This window comes from Hyperolius riggenbachi, chromosome 10 (genome assembly GCF_040937935.1).
Source record: "Hyperolius riggenbachi isolate aHypRig1 chromosome 10, aHypRig1.pri, whole genome shotgun sequence".
Taxonomy (NCBI): Eukaryota; Metazoa; Chordata; class Amphibia; order Anura; family Hyperoliidae; genus Hyperolius; species Hyperolius riggenbachi.
This window is the reverse complement of record NC_090655.1, coordinates 239,004,382-239,025,583: the sequence shown is the minus strand read 5'-3', so window position 1 is coordinate 239,025,583 and position 21,202 is coordinate 239,004,382. Positions and strand designations below refer to the sequence as shown.

At 49.2% G+C, this 21,202-nt stretch overlaps 3 protein-coding genes across 3 annotated transcripts in view; 2 read left to right on the top strand and 1 right to left on the bottom strand.

Moving 5' to 3' along the window:
- The window catches only part of LOC137534995 (zinc finger protein 665-like), a 465,617-nt gene that overhangs the window by 161,527 nt on the left and 282,888 nt on the right, over positions 1-21,202 (top strand). The window lies entirely within an intron of this gene.
- LOC137535807 (histone H1.01-like) lies at positions 7,070-7,681 on the bottom strand. Its single transcript, XM_068257703.1, has one exon. The coding sequence runs from the start codon at positions 7,679-7,681 to the stop codon at positions 7,070-7,072; it is 612 nt and encodes a 203-aa protein (XP_068113804.1).
- Positions 18,034-18,426, top strand: LOC137536466 (histone H2A type 2-B-like). Its single transcript, XM_068258670.1, has one exon. The coding sequence runs from the start codon at positions 18,034-18,036 to the stop codon at positions 18,424-18,426; it is 393 nt and encodes a 130-aa protein (XP_068114771.1).

The following is a 21,202-nucleotide window of genomic DNA, read 5'->3' as shown; positions in this document are numbered from 1 at the left end:
CAAACTCCTCTCCTGATGCATGGATGGGCTGCTTGACTGTCGCCACAGTCTTGCTGTCCAATCCCTCATCCCCCAAAGTGCCCATCAGCATCTCCTCCTCAAGATCGCCAACAACAGCAGACAATTTACTCATGATGCCTGGGGTCAAAAGACTGCTGAATGACAGGTCGGCGAGTGACGGTGAACTGGCCTCCTCCCCAGACCCTGCTGGGCGGCTGCTGCGAACAGGGGTGGTGGTGGTGGTGAGGGTGGAGGCCTCGGATGCAGAGCTGATGGCGGGCTGCTCATCCTCCGTCATGAGTTGCACCACAGTGTCTGCATCCTTTTCCTCAATGGGACGTTTCCGACCCGGCTGGAGGAAAATGGGAGCAGGTGCTACACGCTGCTGCTGCTGTGTCTCTGCAGCGTGAGTTGCAGATGCTCCTGCTGGGCGGCGCCCAAGGCGTCCACGGCCAGTGGCTATGGGAGGAATGTTAGCCACTGACGCTGCTGCTGCTGCTGCGGAACTGTGCATGGTGGCGCGCCCGCGGCCGCGGCTTGCCACAATGCTGCTCCCTCTCCTCCTGATTCCCTTGCTGCCCTTCCCCTTGCCCAAACCGCGCTGGCTGCCACTTCCAGACATCTTAAATGTTTTGGGCGTATAGACAAAAGTTTTGTAAAAGGGCGGGTGAAAAGTGGGGTACTTTAATGGAGTGGGTTGGTTGGTGAGGTGACTGAGTGAGTGTCCCCTAGTACAGTAAGTAAGTAGTAACAGTCAGGAAGTACAACTAGCAGTTACAATAATCAGTAGTAATCACAAGTAAATTTAGTGTGTGTACACTCAGACAGTGAGTGCACGCACGCAGGAGCTAGTAGCCTATGAACACAGTGACTGAGTGTCCTAGACTCCTAGTACAGTAAGAGTAAGTAGTAACAGTAAGTAGAACTAACTAATTACAATAATCAATCAGCGATCAGAAGGAAATGGAGTGTGGGTGTGTGTACACTCAGACAGTGAGTGCACGCACGCAGGAGCTAGTAGCCTATGAACACAGTGACTGAGTGTCCTAGACTCCTAGTACAGTAAGAGTAAGTAGTAACAGTAAGTACAACTAACTAATTACGATAATCAATCAGCGATCAGAAGGAAATAGAGTGTGGGTGGTGTGTGTACACTCAGACAGTGAGTGCACGCACGCAGGAGCTAGTAGCCTATGAACACAGTGACTGAGTGTCCTAGACTCCTAGTACAGTAAGAGTAAGTAGTAACAGTAAGTAGAACTAACTAATTACAATAATCAATCAGCGATCAGAAGGAAATGGAGTGTGGGTGGTGTGTGTACACTCAGACAGTGAGTGCACGCACGCAGGAGCTAGTAGCCTATGAACACAGTGACTGAGTGTCCTAGACTCCTAGTACAGTAAGAGTAAGTAGTAACAGTAAGTAGAACTAACTAATTACAATAATCAATCAGCGATCAGAAGGAAATGGAGTGTGGGTGTGTGTACACTCAGACAGTGAGTGCACGCACGCAGGAGCTAGTAGCCTATGAACACAGTGACTGAGTGTCCTAGACTCCTAGTACAGTAAGAGTAAGTAGTAACAGTAAGTAGAACTAACTAATTACAATAATCAATCAGCGATCAGAAGGAAATAGAGTGTGGGTGGTGTGTGTACACTCAGACAGTGAGTGCACGCACGCAGGAGCTAGTAGCCTATGAACACAGTGACTGAGTGTCCTAGACTCCTAGTACAGTAAGAGTAAATAGTAACAGTAAGTAGAACTAACTAATTACAATAATCAATCAGCGATCAGAAGGAAATGGAGTGTGGGTGTGTGTACACTCAGACAGTGAGTGCACGCACGCAGGAGCTAGTAGCCTATGAACACAGTGACTGAGTGTCCTAGACTCCTAGTACAGTAAGAGTAAGTAGTAACAGTAAGTAGAACTAACTAATTACAATAATCAATCAGCGATCAGAAGGAAATGGAGTGTGGGTGTGTGTACACTCAGACAGTGAGTGCACGCACGCAGGAGCTAGTAGCCTATGAACACAGTGACTGAGTGTCCTAGACTCCTAGTACAGTAAGAGTAAGTAGTAACAGTAAGTAGAACTAACTAATTACAATAATCAATCAGCGATCAGAAGGAAATGGAGTGTGGGTGTGTGTACACTCAGACAGTGAGTGACCGCACGCAGGAGCTAGTAGCCTATGAACACAGTGACTGAGTGTCCTAGACTCCTAGTACAGTAAGAGTAAGTAGTAACAGTAAGTAGAACTAACTAATTACAATAATCAATCAGCGATCAGAAGGAAATGGAGTGTGGGTGGTGTGTGTACACTCAGACAGTGAGTGACCGCACGCAGGAGCTAGTAGCCTATGGACAGTGACTGAGTGTCCTAGACTCCTAGTACAGTAAGAGTAAGTAGTAACAGTAAGTAGAACTAACTAATTACAATAATCAATCAGCGATCAGAAGGAAATGGAGTGTGGGTGGTGTGTGTACACTCAGACAGTGAGTGACCGCACGCAGGAGCTAGTAGCCTATGGACAGTGACTGAGTGTCCTAGACTCCTAGTACAGTAAGAGTAAGTAGTAACAGTAAGTAGAACTAACTAATTACGATAATCAATCAGCGATCAGAAGGAAATGGAGTGTGGGTGTGTGTACACTCAGACAGTGAGTGCACGCACGCAGGAGCTAGTAGCCTATGGACAGTGACTGAGTGTCCTAGACTCCTAGTACAGTAAGAGTAAGTAGTAAAACAGTAAGTAGAACTAACTAATTACGATAATCAATCAGCGATCAGAAGGAAATAGAGTGTGTGTTGTGTGTGTACACTCAGACAGTGAGTGCAGTGCGCACACGCAGGAGCTAGTAGCCTATATGAACAGTGACAGTGAGTGTCCCTACGGGTACAGTAAGAGTAAGTAGTAAGTAAGTACAACTAACTAACAATAATCTATCAGTAATCAGAAGGAAATAGAGTGTGTGTACACACAGACAGTGAGTGAGTGCACACACGCAGGAGCTAGCTAGTAGCCTATAAACAGTGACAGTCAGTGAGTGTCCTACTCCTAGTACAGTATAACTACAATACTATTAGTAAAGGACAGCAGAAATACTGGTATAGATGAGAGAAATAAACAGAGGACAGCTGCCCACAGAGGCAAGGCCCCCCTGAGGCCTAAACCTGTAAGCTTGCAGCAGCTGCCTGTCTCTAATGTAACACACAAGCTACTAACTCAAATACAATGTCTATCTAACTAACAACAATATAGGTGTATATGGCAGGTGTAGGTGAGCAAAAACGCTAGGTAAATGATCACAATAGAGCACTTGCTAAGCCAAAGCACAAAGGAGCAACTCTCTCTCTGTACAAGTCTCAGGCAAGCATGGAGAAACGGAACATGGCGGCCGCTATTTATAGGGTAGGGGCTGGCCAGGGTCCCCCTCTGTGATTGGCTGCCGTCAGAGGGCCTGGGAGCCCTCTGATTGGCTCTAAGGACATCAATCTGGGCTATGACGCTATTCGAGCTCGGTACCGAGCTCGAATAGCGCCGGGTTGCTCGAATAGCTCGAATAGTGAATGGGCTATTCGAGTGTACTCGGATAGCCCATTCGAATAGCTCCAGCTATTCGGAGCTCGAATACCGAGCTCGAATAGCTGAAAAAGAGCTCGAATATTCGAGCTACTCGAATATTCGAGCTCTGCTGAGCACCACTGGTCATGTGCCAGTGGTTAGGTTTTTGAAGCACTTCAATTTTAGGGCCTGGTGTCCCCGAAAGACACTACCTGGGTCACAACCTTGTGCCTGTTGCACTGCACCTGTAGTCATGCACCTCTGCCATCGGTTCCTCTTGCTCCTCACTTTGTTCTTGTTCCTAACCACTTGCACAAGACCCTTGGAGCCATGGATGAAGGACACCTTGACTGGTCGGTGAGAGGCCTAGCCTTTTCACTGACCTGTGTCATTCATCCATGGCTCAGAGGGTCCTGTGCCAGTGGTTAGGTTTTTGAAGCACTTCAATTTATTAGGGCCTGGTGTCCCCGAAAGACACTACCTGGGTCACAACCTTGTGCCTGTTGCACTGCACCTGTAGTCATGCACCTCTGCCATCGGTTCCTCTTGCTCCTCACTTTGTTCTTGTTCCTAACCACTTGCACAAGACCCTTGGAGCCATGGATGAAGGACACCTTGACTGGTCGGTGAGAGGCCTAGCCTTTTCACTGACCTGTGTCATTCATCCATGGCTCAGAGGGTCCTGTGCCAGTGGTTAGGTTTTTGAAGCACTTCAATTTATTAGGGCCTGGTGTCCCCGAAAGACACTACCTGGGTCACAACCTTGTGCCTGTTGCACTGCACCTGTAGTCATGCACCTCTGCCATCGGTTCCTCTTGCTCCTCACTTTGTTCTTGTTCCTAACCACTTGCACAAGACCCTTGGAGCCATGGATGAAGGACACCTTGACTGGTCGGTGAGAGGCCTAGCCTTTTCACTGCCCTGTGTCCTTCATCCATGGCTCAGAGGGTCATGTGCCAGTGGTTAGGTTTTTGAAGCACTTCAATTTTAGGGCCTGGTGTCCCCGAAAGACACTACCTGGGTCACAACCTTGTGCCTGTTGCACTGCACCTGTAGTCATGCACCTCTGCCATCGGTTCCTCTTGCTCCTCACTTTGTTCTTGTTCCTAACCACTTGCACAAGACCCTTGGAGCCATGGATGAAGGACACCTTGACTGGTCGGTGAGAGGCCTAGCCTTTTCACTGCCCTGTGTCCTTCATCCATGGCTCAGAGGGTCATGTGCCAGTGGTTAGGTTTTTGAAGCACTTCAATTTTAGGGCCTGGTGTCCCCGAAAGACACTACCTGGGTCACAACCTTGTGCCTGTTGCACTGCACCTGTAGTCATGCACCTCTGCCATCGGTTCCTCTTGCTCCTCACTTTGTTCTTGTTCCTAACCACTTGCACAAGACCCTTGGAGCATGGATGAAGGACACCTTGACTGGTCGGTGAGAGGCCTAGCCTTTTCACTGCCCTGTGTCCTTCATCCATGGCTCAGAGGGTCATGTGCTAGTGGTTAGGTTTTTGAAGCACTTCAATTTTAGGGCCTGGTGTCCCCGAAAGACACTTGGGCAGCTATGCCCTACAACTCTTCCAGCACAAAGTTGGTGGTTGGTGTTCCTTAAAACTGACCGGGCTATACCATAGATATGTTATTTTTTTGTCTTCCATGTTGGAAGAATGTTTCCATGTTGGAAAGTGGTTGTTTTTGCAATAAAAAAATTTGTTTTTACATACCTCAGTGTGATGAGTAGTTGTTCTTGTGGTGTGACTGCTCTCCTGAACGTGGTATCCTTCTTCCTAAGGTCATCCTTCACCATCTCCAAAAGGGTATCAAACCTGTCAGGAGATGTAAAGGAAGAAGCTGTAAAGTATGTTGTGGGACAAGGTGTTGGGTGGAGGATGGGGGAGGTGTGTTTACAGAGGTTTGGGAGTGTTGTGGAGGGTGGGGGTGTAGTGTATAGCTAGGTATACAGGGGTGTGGGGGTCAGGGTGGTGTGTTTAGCTAGGTATACAGGGATGAGGTGTTGTGGGGGTGAGGGTGGGGTGTTTAGGAATGGTGGGGGTTGGTGTATTTAGGCCTATATACTTACAGGGGAATAGACATCCGAGTGTAGCTGTAGAACTTCTGTGGGTGTCGTCTGAGGTCCCGGTAGAGGGCCTGGAACTCTCCCTTCCTCTGCCTCCTGGCTAGTAGAGGGTGCACCCACCATCTCCTGCGAGGAGCACGCCTTCTCCCCACATAGTAGTAGGTAAACAACAGGAAGGAGAGAATTCCCAGGTAATAAGCGTAAAAAATGACTGGATCCATGGTCCCAACTGCTGTCTCTGTATCCAAGGATGGTCTCCACACGTCCAGCTGTCTCCAACAATGACCCCAGAGCTTCTGCTGACCTCCCAGAACCCCAGGTATTTATACAGGTTGTTATCTCTTTAAGAATCCGGATCCGGACCGCAACCGTGTTCATACCGCACGGAAACCGTATGCAACCGGACCGGATCCGGACCGGATCCGGACAGGAACCGTACGGTTCAGGTCCGATCCGGATCCGGTGCGGTCCGGACATCCGGTGCGGTTTTTGCAAAACCGCAAGTGTGAACGGGGCCTTAGGAGAGGGTGGGTGGCTCTGAAAAGAGCCTTTGTGTTTCTGGAGAGACAAGCTGCAGCTTATTTCTTCTTAGGAGCGGCCTTCTTGGGCTTTGCTGCCTTCTTTGCAGGGCTTTTGGCGGCCTTAGGCTTGGCTGCCTTCTAAGGCCCGGTTCACATTAGCGGTGGCCATCCGGAATCGCCGTGCCGGAGCCGGACCGCTTGCAGAACGGACGGAACGGATGCACGGCATAGCAATGAAAGCCTATGCGTCCGTTCACATGCGTCCGTTCTGCCGGACCGGAGCCGGACCGGATCCGGGCCGGATCCGGACTCCGGCGTCCGTTCCAACATGCGCTATTTTTTGGTCCGGCTCCTCCGGCAGCCGTATCCGGGGCGGAGCCGGACTGCACCATCCGGCCAATACAAAGCAATGAGAGCCGGAGAGCGCACAACACACTGGCTACAAAAACCGGACGTTCTACCCCACTTCCTATGCATTTTGGATGGGGACCACATGGGCCCAGCGTTCAAAGAGTGGGGCAGCAGCGATTTCATGCTGGAGCTCTTTTTGGCAGCAACATGTCTGATATGTCTGACAAGGAGGCGAACAACGGGAAGGAGAGAATTCCCAGGTTTACGAGTAAAAAATGCCTGGATCCATGGTCCCAACTGCAGTCTCTGTATCCACGGATGGTCTCCACACGTCCACCTGTCTCCAACAATGACCCCAGACCCTTCTGCTGACCTCCCAGACCCCAGGTATTTACAGGATGTTATCGCCTTAAGAAACCGGATCCGGACCGCAACCGTGTTCACACCGCACGGAAACCGGATGCAAACGGACCGGATCCGGACCGGATCCGGATAGGAACCGTACGGATCAGGTCCGGTCCGGATACGGTGCGGTCCGGACATCCGGTGCGGTTTTTACTAAACCGCAAGTGTGAACGGGGCCTTAGCGGGGCTCTTGGCGGCTTTCTTGGGTTTAGCGGCAGCTTTGGGCTTCTTGGCAGCAGCTGCCGCCGGTTTCTTGGCCGCCTTCTTAGCGGGGCTCTTCTTGGCGGCGCTGGGGGCTTTCTTAGGCTTCTTCGGGGACTTGGCGGCTTTGGGCTTCCTGGCAGTAGCCGGCTTCTCAGGCTTGGCGGCAGCCGCTGGCTTCTTCTTGGCCTGTGCCGGCTTCTTGCGCTCTTTGCCGGCTGCCTCCTTCTTGCTGACCTTGAAGGATCCGGAGGCGCCGGTGCCTTTGACATGGACGAGGCTGCCCTTTGTCAGCAAGCCCTTGATGGCCAGCTTGAGGCGGCTGTTATTCTTCTCCACATCGTAGCCTCCGGCAGCCAGAGCCTTCTTCAGGGCGGCCAGGGAGACCCCGCTGCGCTCTTTGGAGGCGGACACGGCCTTGAGGATGAGCTCGGACACGGCGGGGCCGGAAGGCTTCTTGCTGGCTTTCTTGGCTTCTCCTCCGGCTGCCGCCTTCTTAGTCTGCTTCTTCTTGGCGGCGGGCTCCGCTGCGGGAGGGGCGGCTGCTGGGGCGGTCTCTGCCATCTTCTTAGTTATTTTGCAACAAAGTGTAACACTGCAAGTGACCGCCAGTGAGCGCTTATATACTCTCCCCGGCTGCGCTGCCATTGGCTGCTGACAGTAGCGCGTCCCGTCTTCCTATTGGTGGGATCCGGACTCTGAGCCGCCCGCCTCTCCACACAGCTGTTACTCTTCGGCTCTCTGCTTGTGTTTCCTCGCCGGGAGAAAAGTGGGTTTATTCCCCCCGGAAAGTAGCGGTGCGCTCCCTGTGTGCGGCCGCCCGGCTGGCAGGGGTCTCCCCTCCCCCATTACAGTCACGGGGGGCTTCTGAGCGGCGACAGTGGCCGGGAAATCCCGCTGTAATGTGACCAGCTCCGCTTCCTGCTCCCCCGATCTCCTCTGTCTCCATCGTTATCAGGGGGTAACATGTCTGATATACGGGGTCTCCTGTCACTCCCCCCCGCAGTATGAAGGAGGGGATCCCGGCCACACATTATACGGGGCTGGGGGGCTACTGACCCCTGGAGGGGGATATTATGCTGAGGAATGTCCCGGATGCTAGCACACGCTGAGCTCTCCTCTGCTGCCTGCAATTGGGATGAGTCTCTCACACATCAGCTGTATGTTTCCATCAATTTCACATAAAGCGACTCATACAGAGAAAAGGGCTCTCTTCTGTGTTTCTAAATGTAATTTCTTTAGTCAGGATCATTTCCGACCCATTGGGCTTGATTCACAAAGCCGTGCTAACTGTTAGCACGCTTGTGATAAGCCCCTTATCATAGCCGGCCTTTGATATGAGCGACCGGAGCGGTCGCTCAGGGCGCCAGCTTCCAAGGGGGCGCCTATAGCTGGTTGCCTATACTGAGGGCACCTACACCTGATTTCCTATGCTGAGGGCACCTATAGCTGGCTACCTATACTGAGGGAGGGCACCTAATCCTGGCTACCTATACTGGAGGTACCTACGCTTGGCTACCTATGAGGGGGGTGGAGACCTTCAACTGACTTCCTATACTGGGGGCACCTATACCTGGCTACCTATCTATATTGAGTCTGAGGGCATTTTGGAGGGGGGCGCACTGCAGCTATAATGTGTGGTGCAAATTGTCAGTGTTGTGCTATCATTCTAAATGGGGGAGGAGGCGGCTAACTGTCCCACTGATTGTTTTTATAAATATTCCTGAAAGGTTCTAGCCTTCATTTTTAAGTGTATTCATGATAATGCACTCCATCCATTCGTGGTTATTAATAGTATTTTTCTATTATACATGCGTGATGTGTCACGAAGATAAAATGCAAATCTCAGATATCTCAGGAGAAAAGGGGAATTGCATATGGACCTGTGTGTGTATACGTGCGTGAGTGTATATGCAAGTGGGAAAAGGATGAAGGGGGGGGGCACAAAAATCAGGTTTCGCTCAGGGCGCTGTGAAACCTGAGGCCGGCCCTGCCCCTTATAACACCTAAACTCCGTTTATGCGTGATAAGTTCTGTTCACTCACAAAGTCCTGTGTGCAAAGTTTTGTGTGCCGCATCACGGTGCATGCAAAATGCCCATTCACCTCTATGCGACGTTTCGCGGGCACCTCGCTGTGCGTGCGCAAAGTTTTGCGCGCGATGTGATTCACAAAACGGTGCTAACCTACTTAGCACCCTGCTTATCATCACGCCCAAAGGTGCTAAGTAGGTTAGCACGGCTTTGTGAATCAAGCCCATAGAGATTGTTGCTGATAATTTATATGCTAAATCAATCCCCTTGCATGCAAGTTTACTTGCTCCGGTGTAGTCAGAGCATATTCTCAAACAGAACTAGTTGCGCTGGGTATATATAATTTCACCAATCTAAATCATCAATAATAATTAGTGCTTATACACCTGAATAAAGTTTGAAACATGCATAAATTCACATACATTTATTAGTACAAAAAACATATACAAAAAATGAATACAACCCTTGGTTGAGGGTTGTGTCACTTTTCTGTCTTATCCTGTGTAATGTATATAAGAAAATCCAGCATGGTAGGGGAATCCCTGTGCAATGGGGTGGGAGATGTTAAGTACTTGTAAAGTCTGGTTGGCTTGCTGCATCTCAGTATAGTCACACAGAATTAATTATTATGTTTCTAAAGTCACCGCAGTCAAAATTAAAGTGAACTTGAGGTGATAGGGATATGGAGGCTGCCATATTATTATTTTTTTAATGATACCAGTGTGGGAATTATTACCAGTGTGGGTATTATTACCAGTGTGGGTATAGGGTATAATACCAGTGTGGGTATTATCACCAGTGTGGGTATTATCACCAGTGTGGGTATAGGGTATAATACCAGTGTGGGTATTATCACCAGTGTGGGTAATATTACCAGTGTGGGCATACGGTATAATACCAGTGTGGGTATTATTACCAGTGTTGGTATAGGGTATAATACCAGTGTGGGTATTATCACCAGTGTGGGTAATATTACCAGTGTGGGTATAGGGTATAATACCAGTGTGGGTATTATTACCAGTGTGGGTATAGGGTATAATACCAGTGTGGTACCAGAGTACCAGAGGCGCCCAATTTCTATAAAATAATCTAAAATCGATAAAATAACAAAAATGAGGTGGCTTACCTCACAGACGACAACTCTCTTTGATAAGGAAGTTTAATTGGAGATTTAGCAAAATCTCCAATTAAACTTCCTTATCAAAGTGAGTTATCGTCTGTGAGGTAAGTCACCTCATTTTTGTTATTTTATTGATTTTAGATTATTTTATAGAAATTGGGCGCCTCTTTACCTCTTCTGTGCCATATTCCCCCCACTTGCCTGGGAGGGGAACCTTACGCACCTGAACCAAGGTGGGATCCCACCACCTATGGTAATCAAGGTACACAGGATCTTTTTGCTAAGAGAGCGACCAGACCCAGGATTGCTGATATACCTGATTGGAGTCAGGTTTAAACACTCCACTTGCTTGAAGCGATCGGTTGCCCCGTGTGCAACCCACTTTTGTGAGTACCCCTTCTTCAGAAGTTTTTTTGAACACCTTTTTATTGAGACATACTGCACCATTTGGGCTCCCGTTGTCTTTGTTTTTTTTTCCCTCTAGTACTGTCCCTGCAGTGTTTGTATCCGGTGTGATAGCGGCACTACAGCTCTGTATAGAGAATGTGGGGGCGGCTCTGATCTAAGTTAGGCCTCTTTTCCACGGACTTGATAGGCAGTGAAATTCTCACAACTGCTCACTGCTGCCTGGTAACTGCTTGCTGAGCAACACAGCTCAACAGTCCGTGGAAAAGAGGCCTTACAGAATTGCCGGGTGCCCACAATTGTGTATGTGTACAGGGATCAGTTACTCGCTGCCAACGCTTTGGAAAATAAGACTCAATCTGGAGCTCAAACACGTTTTATCCATTCTTCATGTTCTGACAAAATGCAATTTTTGGGCGCAATAAAAAAAATAAATACATAAAATAAGCTTTCCTATAAAAACGTCACAGGGGTCCTTCGTGCTCATATTTGCCAATACACTCGTCCTGTGCGATATCTAGTGAAGTTGCAGTGTTAGTGCCGGTACCCAGCTGCTTGTAAATGAGGAAAGGGAAATACGAGGAATTTGTGTTCTGGATCACATGGACCGGTGATCCGTATGGCTGATCTACCCCATCCTAAAGTTCTCAGCATTAAAAAGCTTTTATGCAGCAACTCGTGTGGAGGAGCAGATCAGGGAATACTTATTACCATCTGAAATTATGTATTATTACAGTCAGGCGCTTTTAAGTACGAAAGGATAAACAAACTACATTAGCCGATGTTTTCAAATATCCCGCGCGTATTAGTAACGGCCTTTCCCGCCATTTTAATTACATTCCATCGGCCACGACGTATTGCACTCCCTGTGCTATTACTGCCGAGAATGTACCGCCGTCATGTGGTGTCTGTGCTGCGAGCATCTCCCTCCTTCCCAACCATCCTATTATTCCAGCACAGATCGGTCTCCATTCACATCGAGGATGGCAGAGTTGGTGTTCCAACTGTTGGAACACCAGCTCTAGCGAGCGTATATGAGAATGGTCTCCGACTTTGAGGCAGCCGTTATCCGCTGGAACGCTACTGCAATTATAGCCGGTGACGTCACCACTCCCAATCGCAAAGGAATAATGGAAGCCGCTGGTGAGTGCTGATAAATAAGCAGCAGTTAGATGGCTGCTCTGTGTAACAATACTTCCCTAGAGGTCTCTCCACATCTTCCGATGGATGCAACAATACCACGTAATAGTGCGCAGCTTGTATAGCAATGTAATAATACACGGAGCTGTAACAGCACTTCTATAGATATAGTGGGTGGCCCTGAAAAGGGCCTTTTGTATAATATGGTTGGTAAGTGGAATAGAGTGGCTTAGCCCCCGAAGCCGTAGAGGGTGCGCCCCTGGCGCTTGAGGGCGTACACCACATCCATGGCGGTGACCGTCTTCCTCTTGGCGTGCTCGGTGTAGGTGACGGCGTCCCGGATGACGTTCTCCAGGAAAACCTTCAGCACTCCGCGGGTCTCCTCATAGATGAGGCCGGAGATGCGCTTGACACCCCCTCTGCGGGCCAGGCGGCGGATGGCGGGCTTAGTGATGCCCTGGATGTTATCCCGGAGCACCTTCCTGTGCCGCTTGGCGCCTCCTTTCCCGAGTCCCTTCCCGCCCTTTCCTCGGCCAGACATGATTGTAATATTGCTTCTTCTCCGATGTAGAGATGAATTGATCTGTGCAGCCGCCTCCTCTCCTCTTATACAGCCTGGGCGGACCTGAGGGGAGACTGCACAGAAGGGGGCGGAGCAGATTTTCCAGTTTTTCTGGTACAGTATGTGTTTATGTGGGGTTTGTTCTCCCCCCGCCCAGCCCTACTAATGAATGCACATCAGTGACTATGTACTGCTTGGAAAAGCTTGTCTTTCTTTCATATAATACTTCCGAATACATTGAAATATTGTTTTTTTTTTTATCCATACTGTTGACATTCGGTTACATTCCAGTATATTCGTTTATTTTCTTGTGATTGCGTGTATCATGTACGGCCCTGATCTGGAATTCACTTAAATTCACTGATCTGGAATTCACTTAATTCAAAATTGGCCCGGAACTCACCGATCTCTCATGGAAAACAGACCTTTAGGTCACGGATTGTTAAAACTGGCGGGATGGGAATCGGCGGGAAATTTGAAATACCAGCTGCTCAGCGATCAACCAACCACAGCGCCAGACGCTTCTCTATTAAGCCAATAAGAACGCCAAGAAAGTATTAATTCAGATTGCTGGCTAAAGATGTTTCTGTGCAGATAAGAGTGTTTCAGTCAGTCATGTCGAAGTTGCACCTTATATTTCCCAGGTCAATTATAAAAGTTTGATGATTCATATTTTAACACCGATAATTGTGCCATGGAGGTAATGTAGCTGTGATAATACATGTGCACTTCACTACAAGCTGCTGTGTGAGATTGAAAAAAAAAAAATCTGAGTTATTGGGGCCCAATCTGAGGACGAGGAACATTTTATACCGCGCTTCTTTCCTTGCGGAGCCAAGGCGCCGGAGCTGCAGCTATTCTAGCCGCTGGTACGGGCGAGTGTGATCACGGGGAACCTTGCCCTAAGACTCTGCCGCTTTTACATACTGGATTGAACTGTTGCTCGAACTTTGGTCAGAGCCTAACAAACTGCTATGGCCAGTGTGGGTATGAGTAGTATCACTTGATAGTGACAATAGACTGATGAAAGCATGTGCAGCTACTGCCGCTAAATAAGTTACAACTCTGTCTGGAGAATGTGGGTGTGGCTCTGAAAGAAGCGCAGGTCGGTCTTGAAGTCCTGGGCGATCTCCCGCACCAGGCGCTGGAAGGGCAGCTTGCGGATCAGCAGCTCGGTGGATTTCTGGTAGCGGCGGATCTCTCGGAGAGCCACTGTACCGGGCCGGTAGCGGTGAGACTTCTTCACTCCTCCGGTGGCCGGGGCGCTCTTCCGGGCAGCTTTGGTGGCCAGCTGCTTGCGGGGAGCTTTCCCTCCGGTGGTTTTGCGGGCGGTCTGCTTGGTTCTGGCCATCGCTCAATCGGCTGATTATTCTCACAGTAGTGTTGTCCGAATCATGAACGATTCGGATCTTTTATCCGAATCTATTTTATGAGTCGATCATCCGAATCATGAAAATGAACGATTCGGATCGCAAAAGGGGCAGGGCCAGGAGCGACACGCCCCCTCTCAGCGGGCAGCGGGGTCCTGGAAGCAGGGATCGCTCTGTTGTATGGGAGGCAGCCTTGCAGGGAGACAGGTAGATGAGAGAGAGGGGACATGGGTGCCACTGCCAGATATGTGTAGAGCACACATACTGGCTGCAATGTGCTGCCCATTATAGGCTGGCTGTTCCGTAGTGCTGCACAGTGATCACATTGGAAGCTTTTGGCTCAGCACAGCTCAGTAACTTTGCAGACAGTGTGATTGAAAGGCAATATAATCCTCCTGCACTCGGCACTAAACAGCTGCACTTTACTTCTGGGAATGCTTTCTTTCACTGTGCGACCTTTTCTTTCAAAGTGTACAGATGAACATATAGGTGAAATATATGTAAAGCATATGATTGCAGCATGTGGTTATTGTGTGCAAACATTTCTGCTCTCTGCTCGTCCCTCCTCCCTTCTCTGTCCACTCCCTGCCCTCTGTCCATCTTCTCCCCTTCTGTGTGTCCACCCCCCTCCCCTTCTCCTGTCCACAGACCTGTCCTGCTGTTCATTTCACCCCCGAATGCTTCCGGTAGTAAAATGATCCGAGATTCGGATCAAAGATCCGGATCTCTTCAATGATCCGATTCGAATCATCCGGATCATTGAAAAGATCCGAACTTCCCATCTCTATCTCACAGGCGAGAATAGACTGAGGAGAGTGGCCGGGAAGAGCCACTTTATACACCCTGCGCCTCTCTGTCATTGGCCGTCTCACAAGATCCAATCACAGGGCGCCCTCCTAATTGCCCCGCCCAGAGCAGCCAATAGCTGACCGTGAAACGCACAATATTATCCCCATTCTCCGACTCACAGCACGCCCTCTGCCATGCTAATATCCAATTATAAGCTTCGTGGCTTCTGATTGGCCGGGGTGTTGGGGAGCTTTTATCTGATTGGCTACTGGAGAATATTTGTTATTTTTCAAATGTCCCGCCACAATATTGCGTATCCCGCCATTCTACGTTGCCTGATTTTGTTCTTATTTATTGGAATTTTCCTATCAGCTCTAAATGATACTATTTATAGCTAAAGCGTCAAGTATAAATGGAAAGGAATAGAGGTAGATGAGTCACGTTTCTATGCAGATCTGTATTCTGGATCGATTCGTGACGGCGGAGCGGACAGGCTGATGGTTACTCTTTGTTATGGAGACAGATTAGGAGAGCCGAGATCTCCCCAGCCGGGGCAATAATACGAGTCCCCTCGCTCCACAAACGGACTGATCTGACCGAGCGGAGCGTTCTAGATCTCTGGGAATCGGGATTAGTTTTGCTGGAGTGACCACATGTCCCAGCAGATAGGATATTTAGGTGGTTTGGCGTTCATCAGCTATCAGATTCACCGAGATTCATTTCATGATTATGTTCTTGTAAATCTACCTATGAAAGCGATACTTTCTACATGTGGCTGCGCTTTTGATACATTCATTTACATCTTTTAAAACCACCACCATGCATGCACCCCATTAGTTTCATTTCATAGAATTATTATACAATACGCATTGTTTAGAGACGTCACCTGTCCGGATGGACAGCTTCTAAAACACCATCACCAGCTACACTGTGATCCCAGGATGGATTCTATAGAATGATACACAACTTCTGCCGCTGGCTCGTGTGGCCGCAGCGCATCAGTAATTCTGGAATCTGTATTGTGTTCTCAGAAACACTGCGGCATCTCCAGGTACAGAGGTCTCTGGGGTTCTAATGGTATAGTCAGTAGCAGCAGGGGAAACTATTCAATTCATTAGTCACCCCTGAAGCTCCCCGGCGCCAATTCAGAAATAAAGATGAGAAAATATATGAATCAGAACCACTCGGCTAGTGATCGATATCAGAGTGGGAATCTCCTTCCGTGCTCAGTTTATGACTTCAGTAGTGAGCAATAGTACCGGGAACACGAAGATTATTAAAGCGCGCAAAACACAACAGCAATACATAGCCCTGCAGTGAAGGAGTGGGTGGCTCTGAAAAGAGCCTTTGGGTTTCCTGTGTAGTCGGGTGAGAGGCGATTACTTGGCGCTGGTGTACTTGGTGACGGCCTTGGTGCCCTCGGACACGGCGTGCTTGGCCAGCTCTCCCGGCAGCAGCAGGCGGACGGCGGTCTGGATCTCCCGGGAGGTGATAGTGTGGCGCTTGTTGTAATGAGCCAGGCGGGAAGCTTCCCCGGCGATGCGCTCGAAGATGTCATTGACGAAGGAGTTCATGATGCTCATGGCCTTGGAGGAGATGCCGGTGTCGGGGTGCACCTGCTTCAGCACCTTGTACACGTAGATGGCGTAGCTCTCCTTCCTGGTCTTCCTGCGCTTCTTGCCGTCCTTCTTCTGAGTCTTGCTCACCGCTTTCTTAGAGCCCTTCTTGGGCGCCGGGGCGGACTTGGTTGGTTCAGGTGCCATGCTGATTTCCAGTAACTCTGCAGAGTAGTGTTGTCCGGATCATGAACGATTCGGATCTTTGATCCGAATCTATTTAATGAGTCGATCATCCGAATCATCAAAATGAACGATTCGGATCGCAAAAGGGGCGGGGCCATGAGCGACACGCCCCCTCTCAGTGGGCAGCGGGGTCCTGGAAGCAGAGCTGAGATGGATCGCTCTGTTGGATGGGAGGCAGCCTTGCAGGGACAGCAGGTAGATAAGAGAGAGTGGACATGGGTGCCACTGCCAGATATGTGTAGAGCACACTGGCTGCAATGTGCTGCCCATTACAGGCTGGCTGTTCCGTAGTTGTGCACAGTGATCACATTGGAAGCTTTTGGCTCAGCTCAGCACAGCTCAGTAACTTTGCAGGCACTGTGATTGCAGGGCAAAATGATCCTCCTCCACTCGGCACTAAACAGCTGCACTTATCTTCTGGGAATGCTTTCCTTCACTGTGTGACGTTTGCATGGAAAGTACACAGATGAGCATATAGGTGAAATAAATACATGTAAAGCATAATGATTGCAGCATGTGGGTATTGTGTGCACAAACATTTCTGCTCTCTGCTCGTCCCTCCTCCCTTCTCTGTCCACTCCCTGCCCTCTGTCCATCTTCTCCCCTTCTCTGTGTGTCCACCCACCTCCCCTTCTCCTGTCCACAGCAGGGAAAGACCTGTCCTGCTAGTCATCTCACCCCGAATGCTTCGGTAGTAAAATGATCCGAGATTCGGATCAAAGATCCGGATCTTTTCAATGATCCGATTCGAATCATCCGGATCATTGAAAAGATCCGAACTTCCCATCTCTACTGCAGAGTGCGGAGACACAATGGCCTCGATTCATAAAAGAGCCTGCGAGCGGGGAAAGTGGAGCGGGGAAACACCGCTGTCGGTATTTCCGCCTTCAGGGTGGTAATTCATAAAAATGTTTCCTGTTGTGACAGGCGTGCGGAGATACTCCGCTGTAGGCAGGCGTTAGGCTGTCGGGAGACATGCGGAAGCCGGAGAAGCAGGCGGAATCCCTCCGTGCGGTGTTCTCTCTGCAGCTGCTTGGGAGGTCTGTCCCATTCACTGCACTGTATTCCGCACGCTTCTCGCCACATCAGAGGTAGCGGTAATACCCGTCCGCATACCGCTACCTCTAATCTTTATGAATTGACATTTGTTACTTTTGCTGTGATAATCACCGCGCAAGGCGGTGATTGATCACTCTGCTCGTGGATGTCGGCTTTTCATGCGGAAAAAGCCTTTATGAATACATATTTTGCTGTGTGGTCGGTAAAGCGAGCGGCTTTCTGCATTTCCTCATGCGGAAATGCTTTATGAATCGAGGCCAATGTGAGGAACAGCGTAGCCTTCCCTCATTATATAGGCGGCCTATGCTAATCAGGCTGCAGGAGAGCCGGCTCACACTATTGGATAGCGTCACTAGCGCCGCCTGATTACCGCCCCTTATATCTGATTGGCTGGACGTGAAGTTTTCGCAATTAAAAAGTGCAACAAAGAACTCTACATACAATTGGCTGCTAAGGAAGAGAGCTCCGCCCCGGCATTTGCTGATTAGTGGATTGCTAGATCAGCATACTATTGGCTGAGTTGAATAGCAGCCAATCAGGTGGCAGCGCGGGTCTGGCTGCAGAGTATATAGGACAGGAGGAGGGGCGGGTTTGGTTATTCTTGTGTTGGAGAGTTATCTGTATCATTGAAGTCATCATGTCCGGAAGAGGCAAACAAGGCGGCAAGGCTCGTGCCAAGGCCAAGACTCGCTCCTCCCGGGCCGGGCTGCAGTTCCCAGTCGGCCGTGTTCACCGTCTGCTGAGGAAGGGCAATTATGCGCAGCGGGTGGGAGCCGGAGCTCCGGTCTATTTGGCCGCAGTGCTGGAGTATCTGACCGCTGAGATCCTGGAGCTGGCTGGCAACGCCGCCCGGGACAACAAGAAGACCCGCATCATCCCCCGCCACCTGCAGCTGGCCGTGCGCAACGACGAGGAGCTCAACAAGCTGCTGGGTGGGGTGACCATCGCCCAGGGGGGCGTCCTGCCCAACATCCAGGCCGTGCTGCTGCCCAAGAAGACCGAGAGCCACAAGGCCGCCAAGAGCAAGTAACTCCCTGCAGCAGCAGCCGGACACACACAGTACAGAACCACAAAGGCTCTTTTCAGAGCCACCCACACTGTCTATAGAGAGCCTGATGCGCATTATTACTGTAGAGATGTACTGCTTGCTTATAATTACAACTAATGACACGTACACCCCCATATTAGTGGGGACCGATGTATAAAACAATGGGTACATTTCAGACTGACGTCGCACCCAATATCGTATGAGTTATAAGCGAATCAATGAACGGGTAGCATGTAATGCGCTGTATAGGAACTTTCATCCACATGCATATAAGTAAGCTGAGCAGCCTGCAGAAAGAACGTGTATAGGAAAGCGTACACAGAATGCATGAGCGCTATTAGCAGCCAATAGACAGCATCAGCTCCACACCCGGTGCAGGGAACGTTCATCTGCAGGTTGAATCTTAACGGGCATGTTTTAATAGTAATCAGATTTAAATGTTTTTTACAATTCATGTATTTCATGATTTGGAGTATTCCTTAGAACCACCCAATAGCACAAACCATAACATATTCAACTGTACAATGTCGGGCTCACAAAATGTAGAGAGCAATTATTCTCGCAGTGCTATTGGCTGACGAGAGAAGCTCCTGTAGCTGTGATTGGTGGAGGCACAACCGTTGCGGTTTTCATATTGCCGCCGAATTTCCTCGGAGCAGCCGGGATGGATGTGCAGCTCTGTGTTGCGGCATCATGTGATGCTGTACCGGCAGCTGCCCCGTACTCCTATCTAGAAGCTGTATGCCCCCTATAGCCGGCTGTGTCACCCGGGATGGGACCGGAGACAGATCGGTGCTGGAATAGCGGTGTGGTTGGATAGCAGGAACACGCTCGCAGCAGAGACTCGGACCACCTTTATTGTTGGAGCGCAAATCGTGACCGATCGAATCTAGGGATGTATAGTTGGTGGAGATCGATAAAATGGCGGGAAATACCGTTAGCACACGCGCGGGCTATTTGAAAACATCGGCTAATCAGATTAACCGCCCGGTACACATCCTCAACGGCTTCGGCGGATAAGCAAGTCTGTCTCCTTGTCTATACAAGTGCTGTCATGTCATCTCCGCATACTGAGCAGTGTCGGGCTTATATTCCTCTAACTCCGATCATTGCTTAACCCCTAATTTCTTGGAGCCGCATTCTGAGCTGATATCGCTGGTGCCATACATGAGACGATGATTGTCTCGGGCATCGCATCTACTCTAATCCCAGCATGTTTCTATAGCTAATACTTACAGAAATAATTCCAGGGACTACCCTTTGTACTTGGCGAAATAAACAAAATTCTGATTTCCTTCCTTATAGAAGCAAATACAAAGTATAATTTATATTGCGAAGTTATTTCCTGTATCTCCCTGGGGCCTGGCGACGCACCGCTGCCACCATGCGGGGAATAAGAGAACAGCACTCCGACCAGTTCCCTCCAAAGTTCAGACTTTCCAAAGGCAACACGACTCATCGCCTCATTATCTGACTCGTTTATTTTACAATATAATATTAATCGTTATATATGACATGGAGAACATCTTAAAATCTCATCAATGCTTAGCAAATGCTGGGCCGGCTATTCCAATCTATATAATTACAAACCTCCCGTATTTTATGGAGGAGCTGTGAGCTGACATTGCCGGGAGCAGCACAGCCGGGGCAATGCTGAATATTATGGGGCAGCATCACATAATTCCCCAACATAGAGCTGCACATTCATCCCGGGGAAATTCAGCGGCAAATATGAAGAGTAACCGCTCTGCCTCCACCAATCACAGCTACAGAAACTGCTGTCATTAGCCAATAAGTGTCGGATTCCAATTGAAATAAGCAAGAGGGAGATGCAACCTAAAAAGAAGCATCCCCGCCACTGTGTAGAATAGATGATGTAATAGGAGCATCCTCTTTGCTTAGAACGCTTGTGTGTTATTTGTCCTATCAGTGATTTTGTGTGGACTGAGGACTCGCATATACATCACACGTCTATAGCAGCTCCTATACCAACATGCGTGTGAATTGGAAGAAAGTAACAGCAGTATTCCATCTGTAACAGGAACACGTGCAACTGCCAGTCAGGAGGATCCCTCTGATCCGATAATTAATTAAAGCGTTTGACTGATAGGAGCGTTACTTCCATCTATGGAATGTAAGTTAAGCATTGATGTGTACGTTACATTAGTCTCCGCTAATAGGCGGGCGTACGTCACAGATCATAAGCAAGTGACATCTCTGCATGTAGAGGAAACACAATAATGAGAATCAGGCTCCTTAGCAGACAGTGTGGGTGGCTCTGAAAAGAGCCTATGTGGTTCTGTACTGTGTGTGTCCGGCTGCTGCAGGGAATTACTTGCTCTTGGCGGCCTTGTGGCTCTCGGTCTTCTTGGGCAGCAGCTAGTGTTGGGCGAACATCTAGATGTTCGGGTTCGGGCCGAACAGGCCGAACATGGCCGCGATGTTCGGGTGTTCGACCCGAACTCCGAACATAATGGAAGTCAATGGGGACCCGAACTTTTGTGGTTTGTAAAGCCTCCTTACATGCTACATACCCCAAATTTACAGGGTATGTGCACCTTGGGAGTGGGTACAAGAGGGAAAAAAATTTAGCAAAAAGAGCTTATAGTTTTTGAGAAAATCGATTTTAAAGTTTCAAAGGGAAAACTGTCTTTTAAATGCGGGAAATGTCTGTTTTCTTTGCACAGGTAACATGCTTTTTGTCGGCATGCAGTCATAAATGTAATACATATAAGAGGTTCCAGGAAAAGGGACCGGT

Bases quoted from the DNA above. Each gene is read 5' to 3' on its own strand.
- LOC137535807 (XM_068257703.1), bottom strand. From the start codon at position 7,681: ATGGCAGAGACCGCCCCAGCAGCCGCCCCTCCCGCAGCGGAGCCCGCC.
- LOC137536466 (XM_068258670.1), top strand. From the start codon at position 18,034: ATGTCCGGAAGAGGCAAACAAGGCGGCAAGGCTCGTGCCAAGGCCAAG.